We start from the raw sequence: 6,404 nt of genomic DNA on the forward strand, positions 1-6,404 counted from the left end.
CGACAAAGCACACTGCTGGGGGGAGCAGCGGGCGGGTCAGGAGAGCTCTGCCGCGCCATGTGGTCATCTACGGGGCAGGCGGGAATCGAACTCATGTGAAGCGGCTTCAGATTCTCAGTGCTGTGCTTTAACCCGCTGCGCCACCAGGGAGGGCCTCTACGTGCTTGTTTTTAAGGCCAAAATGAAGAGATATGTCCCACAAGCTTAATGCCTATGTGTTTGCAACTGATGGCGATTCTAGCAACTGCTTTCCAAGAAGCTGTGAGGTGTTTTCCTACAAGTCTCACCTGACTTTGTAAAGTCGCCATTTTTGCTCAGAGTACATGTTGTGACCTGTAACTACATAGCAAATTATTCCATATGACATTTAAAGCATATATAATTAACCAGGTTTATAACAAGGTAAGAAACTTCCTAGCAGAGTGTGGTTCACACTCAATATGCAATTTATGAATATATATATATGTCTGGATGGATTTTGCTTCACAGGTTGTTGCCATTTTTAGCTCTTTCTGTACTTCCTGAATTATTACTCTTATATTTAAAACACTTCTTCAAAATCTAAAATTTGGGGGAGAATTATAGTTTTTTAGAGATAGGTGCTAAAGTGATGGTCAGTTCTTTCAGTTAACCTTTGCAACCTGAAAACACTTTGCAAACTTTAAAACAACACAATGCAGTGACAAAGGTGAAACTCACAGGAATCCTGAGGAATAGGTTGTCAGTGTCCTGGGCACCTGCCCTGCCTCTCTCAGGAGGCAGGAGAGTTAATGTCATCCAGAGTTTCAATGTCACATGGCAATATGGGAAAAATTAGTATAACTCTGTTCTGCAGAGAATTATTGTTCTTACAAACTATAACTTATAGTTTGAAGTACTTTAGAGACATTTGTTATTTAGGAGAGACCTGCCACAAAGTGTCCAAATTATCTGACAACTTAATTTCTTTTCAACCATATTTATTAAATCTACACTTGGATTTTCTGACAAACACAGGCTTGGTCAGCTCTCTCCTATTTGAGTACAAACTAGAGCTAGACTTCTTGTTCTTCTCCTCTGCTAGTTCTTATGGACTTAGACAAGCATCTAGGCTCCCTGATTCTCCAACTTCTTTAATATAAGTGGGTTTAATACTACCTGTTCCATCCAAACCCCTCAATAATGCTTGGAATATCAAGAGAAAAAAAAAAAAAAAGCTTGTGCCCGTGGTTTGTAATTACAATAGCAAGACTAGTAACAGCTAATATTTATTCAGCATTCATTATATGGTAGGCAAAGTTTTACATAAATTAATTCAATTTACTCTTCTAACATGTTTAAGATGTAAAGTATGTTTTTTTGTCCAAAGTTTATAAACAGGTGGCAAAGGCATAAAGTGTAAGTAAGCTGCACAAGTCATAAAACTAGTAAGTAAAAAGTTGGGTAAGCTGCCATGTACAATATGGACACACGAAAACTATATTAGAGCTGCAGAGGCTGCAAAACATAACATAGTAAAAATATGTGTTGTATAAATAAAAAATGAAACACCATTTTATAGTTGTGACAACTGAGTTCCAAAAAGGTTTAAAGATTACCCAATGCCAAGTAGTATACTTTTAGGATATCTATAATTTAGAATATATCCAACATATTATTTTTTTAATTGATGGAAGTAGCTCTAAGCTGTCAGGATCGTAGGGACTGGACTCAATGACCAAATTTAAAGGCCTCAGCACTACCATTTAATCAGCACTTTTACTAAAAAAAATTAAAAAGTAAGTCTGTGAAACAATATAAGAATAAACAATTAAGAAATGCCGTGCTATTATTCTGTCCCAGATTCTACAATTGGATTCTAAAACACACTAAGAGTTATAGACAAAACTGTATTGTTTTTCTTGAAAGTATTAGTGGAGGAATTATAGTACTAAGATTTAAAGTAGAATAAAAAAGTGGCTCAAGAAAGAAAGTTCAAGTGTGAACTTTTTGTTTACTTTTTTCCTCTGGTAAATATACAAAAGCGAAAGTGCTATAACCAAGAATCAGATTTTCAGAAATATTTTTATTTTATTTCTGTCTGCATAGTGGTAATGGCTAATAAACAAAAACCCACAGAAATAGAAAGGAGAGGAAGTGTAACCTAGGTAGAGTGGGACTAACTCCTTTAGAAAGAGTAGACCTATTGTGTAGCAGGCACCAACAGGCCCTTGATCAGAGAGAAGATGGATTGATTTCCTTAAAACCAGGTCAAATCTGGGTCTCTACTTAAAAGTTGGGTAATTCTGGACACAATGTCTTAATTTTTCTGACTCTATCAAGAGCTCATGAATCCAAAACTGACCTTGTTACTCCTGTAGGTAGCCAGTACTTTAGTTTCAAGGCCATCTTCATAAGCCCTGAAAGGTACATTCTGAAATTTTGCGAGTTAAAATGACCAGCCTAAGAAATTACAAGAGATTATCATGGTAATTTGCTGGACCAAAAGGGCCCTACTTGAACAGTGGGTGTCTGACATACATCGTTACCTGTTCCCAGTGCCCAAAAATGATGGCCACTGGGTCATCACCTTTGCAAACCAGGATGACTACATCTCTTTTTGGCACCACGTGTATAAGAAGACCAGCCACCACAACGTGGAACTGACTGAGGTTGGGCCTCACTTTGAACTGAAATTGTACATGATCCACCTGGGCACATTGGAGCAAGAGGCCACGGCAGACGTGGAGTGGTGCTGGCACCCAAACACCAACACCACACACAGTATCAAGAGCATAACTGGCCAAAGACTCCCCCTGTAGCAGAGACTCTTTTGGTCTATCCAGACATAGCAGGTCCCCATTATCTCATCCATACCTCAGTTCTCTCAAAGTCAGGTCTTTGTGTTCTTCCATGTATACACCAGAATTATAGAGTCAGAAAGAATAATAGAGAGAATAATTATCTTCTTTGCACAGGAAAACTATGATTTGAGGACACTATGGTGTACTCTTGTCTGGGTAAATTAAATTGGATTGCATATGAACTCACTCCTCAACCTTGAAACATGTCAGTGTTAGGTTCCAACTGTCCTTACTCACATAGCCAACTCCTCCCATAACTAGAATTGTCTTCTGCTAATTTCTAACAAGGTGCACAGGGTCTTTGAGCAGGAAGCTGCCAAAGACAGTTACTACTGAGTATCAGCATTCTAGAAGAAAGAAGGAGTGAGGAGGTGCATACCACCTGCAATGCTATTGATATATCTGCAGAACTGACTTTCCAAGAGTTCTAGGATTTCTTATTTCTTAGGACTTCGCAAAAGTCCTAAGACTTCTGTGACTGTAGCTTCCATGGCAGCATAGTTGGACCACAGTTCAGGAGGCATTCCCAAGCTTGGGAGTGGAATTGCTCATAGGAGTAAGTTGTAATATGGGCAAAACAAACAAACAAAATTGTACTGAATGTTTGGAGTCAGACTACATCTGCAAAAAAAAAAGGTATTCTCAGTTATTAAAATTTAGTCAGCACATTTACATCATATCCCTCTGGCCTAGAATTTATACTTGCTCAAAAAACATAACCTTTACGGCAATCCTATACCTATGTCACCCTTAGAGCCATTGCTGGCTGTTCATCTCTCATTTGCTGGGGAAAAAAAAGAAAAAAAAAACATTCTGCCTATTTGTAAGTAAGGAAACAGAGCCCAGGAAATTAGCGACTTGTTTTATATCACCAAGGGCATTTAGGCTTTTAATTATTAAACCCTTCACTCTTCTTTACCAAATGAGACATCATATAAATATATTTATATATGCGTATATACATAATGCCTAACATCATCCCTTCACTTGCATGACACAAAGTCCAAATTACATTTATAAACCCTTTTCAACAATAAACAAATTTGAACCCTGAATCTTGGAGACTTCTTTAGTCTAACTCTCTCCCAACTGAGCTATTTCGGCTATTGAATCCTGGAGACTTCTATACAGACAGAAGGACATGACATGCAGCAACAAACTGCACAGGCTTATAGGGAATTTTCTAGAGGAAAAGTCCCATAAGATAGTCACTAATGACATCTTCTGATCTCTGATAGCCTCTGCACTGCTAGAACAGTTGAAGATGATTCCAAATGCACATATCTGACCACAAACCAAGAGTTTGGTAAGCCCTGGCACCTCAGGTCTTAGATTAGAATCCCCCAGAACTAGACATGTTCTTTTGAATGCTTTCCAAGCTTGTTATCACTTCAAGCCAAGATTAAGTATTTACATTCAAATACACCAACTAAATTGGTCTGTTTTCTTAAAAACTGCTCAAATGCAGTACTTACAAAGATTCTTGAACTCACAGATCACAAAACTGAAGTGAAGTAGAACTGTCAGAGTGGTTATTGGAGAAACTGATAGTATCTGAACAGAAGTTTCTTGTGCTGTTATTGTCTAATCCTTCTCCACTAATCTGGGACACAACTAAGTCAAGGGACTTGTCTGAAGCTGCTGAGCAGGTTAGTGAATGGCAGGGCCAGGATCTCTAATGAGAGGTTGGTTGGGCATTCCCTGGTTGCAAATAACCTCCATCCAAAGACTGACTCTTAGAGTGGATATTTTGCACCCTCACATTTGACAGGACCGAACTCTAGAAGAAATTTCTGATTTCAAACATAATAAAGACACTTCACATTTTCCAGTTGTCTTAATGAGAACTTCAAACTTAAATGAAGAAACCTTCTGCATAATGTCATACACCCTTAGACAACAGTGATCTTAGGCCCTCCCTGGTGGCTCAATGGTTTAGGACACAGCACTGCAAGCTTGCCTCAGCTGCTTCATTGGGAGTTTAATTCCCAGCCCCAGATGTAATCCACATGGCTCAGCAGACCTCTCCTGATCCACCCCCACAGCTCCCCTCAGCAGTGTACTTCATCAGTCTGCCTTCCTGCTCCCCATTCTATCTCTAGTGAATCCTCTCACCACCCCTGCACCTCTGACCCATACCCCAGTTCTGTATGCATAAATTAATAAATCTTTTTTAAAAAGTGATCTTAAATATATATTGAATGTGTGTGTGTGTGTGTGTGTGTGTATTCAAGCCCCTTTTGAGAGATGAGAGGAGGGCAGATGTAGAAGGGAGGAGAGAGGGAGGAAGGATGAGAGAGAAAACAAAGCAAAAAAGAGAGGAAAAGTAACCCAGCCACAGTTAGAAATACAGAAATGACCTTGGTTTTCTTAAAGCAAAGAACTTTGAAGATAAAAAGGTGGGTGATGTTGAGATGGGATGAAAGGCTGAATCCAAGAATTGGGAAACGCCTCTAGCTCTAAACGTTTGGGTTCCAGCTATTACAATGTCTAGGGCCTTCCCCTCCGTGTCCCCAGGGCAGGCATGAAAAAGAGCTGGAGAGCAGACTCAAGACAATTCCAGGTTGTCTCCTGGGTTTCCGGGGAAGCCAGTGCACCAGAGAGCTATCAGAAGTGGGAGCAGGAGAGAGTCAAAGCAACACCCCAAAAAGCTCCAAAAAATACACTTTTCAGGAAAGCAGAAACTTTTCTGTTTGTTTTCTTAAACAAGTTTCCCAAACAGGCACAGAAAGTCTCCTATGGTTCGGTGTTCCGGAGATCTGGGTCTTCCGCTTGGCTGCAACTCACTGCCCCGGGACAGGTCCCTGTCCCGCCGCTCCACAGCGTGGCCCCCGCCCCAGCTGCTCACCTGCGATGTCCCAGAGCTGCAGGCGCACCACCGTCTCCGCGTCCCAGTGCAGCACCTTGAGCGCGAAGTCCACACCGATGGTGGCCCGGTAGTGCGAGGAGAAGTTTTGGTGCACATAGCGCTTGATGATGCTGGTCTTGCCTACACCCAGGTCTCCGATCACGAGCAGCTTGTACAAGTGTTCTCTCTGCGGGGCCTGCATCCTGGCGGCCCGCTACCCCGGGCGGTCGGGGCAGGAGCGCGGCTCGGCTTGGGCGGGGGAGACTCGCTCAGCTCAAGTGCTGACGCCCGGGAAGCGGAGGCGACGGGGCGGGCGGGGGCCCAGGGCGGAACTTCTACCCAAACGCAGGGAGAAACGCCCAGACTAGCTCCCTGGAGTTAATCCTCCCTCCTACCCTGAGCCACGAGGCCGTGGGGAGGGTGGAGGCAGGCAGGAGCCACTCCAGGGACCGGAAAGCGAGGGGCTCGAGAGGTGGTAAAGCCATTCAATAACTTTTTTGTTACGCTTTACAATGTTCAAAGAACATTTCTCCCTGTAGTCGCGGATGCAAAGCTATATAACGCGCATTTTGTCTCTCTTGTTTTGGGTGCGAGTAAACTGAGTGTCAAAAAAAATTAGTGAGCCATTCTGATGCGAGCGGTGACAAGACCAGGGGGATACGGGGCTCCTTAGGTCACAGCCTCATCGCCTTATACACTGCAGAGAGTGCTTCTAGCAGAAGCAGCGGATAATA

General features: G+C 42.2%; 1 protein-coding gene across 1 annotated transcript in view; it reads right to left on the reverse strand.

Moving 5' to 3' along the window:
- The window catches only part of RAB38 (RAB38, member RAS oncogene family), a 58,885-nt gene extending 52,977 nt beyond the window's left edge, over window positions 1-5,908 (reverse strand). Inside the window, exon 1 of the mRNA XM_004683277.2 lies at window positions 5,671-5,908. Coding sequence (XP_004683334.1) covers window positions 5,671-5,872 — 202 coding nt within the window. The 5' untranslated portion in view covers window positions 5,873-5,908. The remainder of the gene's footprint in view (window positions 1-5,670) is intronic.
- Window positions 5,909-6,404: the final 496 nt, after the last annotated feature.

This window comes from Condylura cristata, unplaced genomic scaffold, assembly GCF_000260355.1.
Source record: "Condylura cristata isolate star-nosed mole 26May11 unplaced genomic scaffold, ConCri1.0 scaffold00015, whole genome shotgun sequence".
NCBI classification, from domain to species: Eukaryota; Metazoa; Chordata; class Mammalia; order Eulipotyphla; family Talpidae; genus Condylura; species Condylura cristata.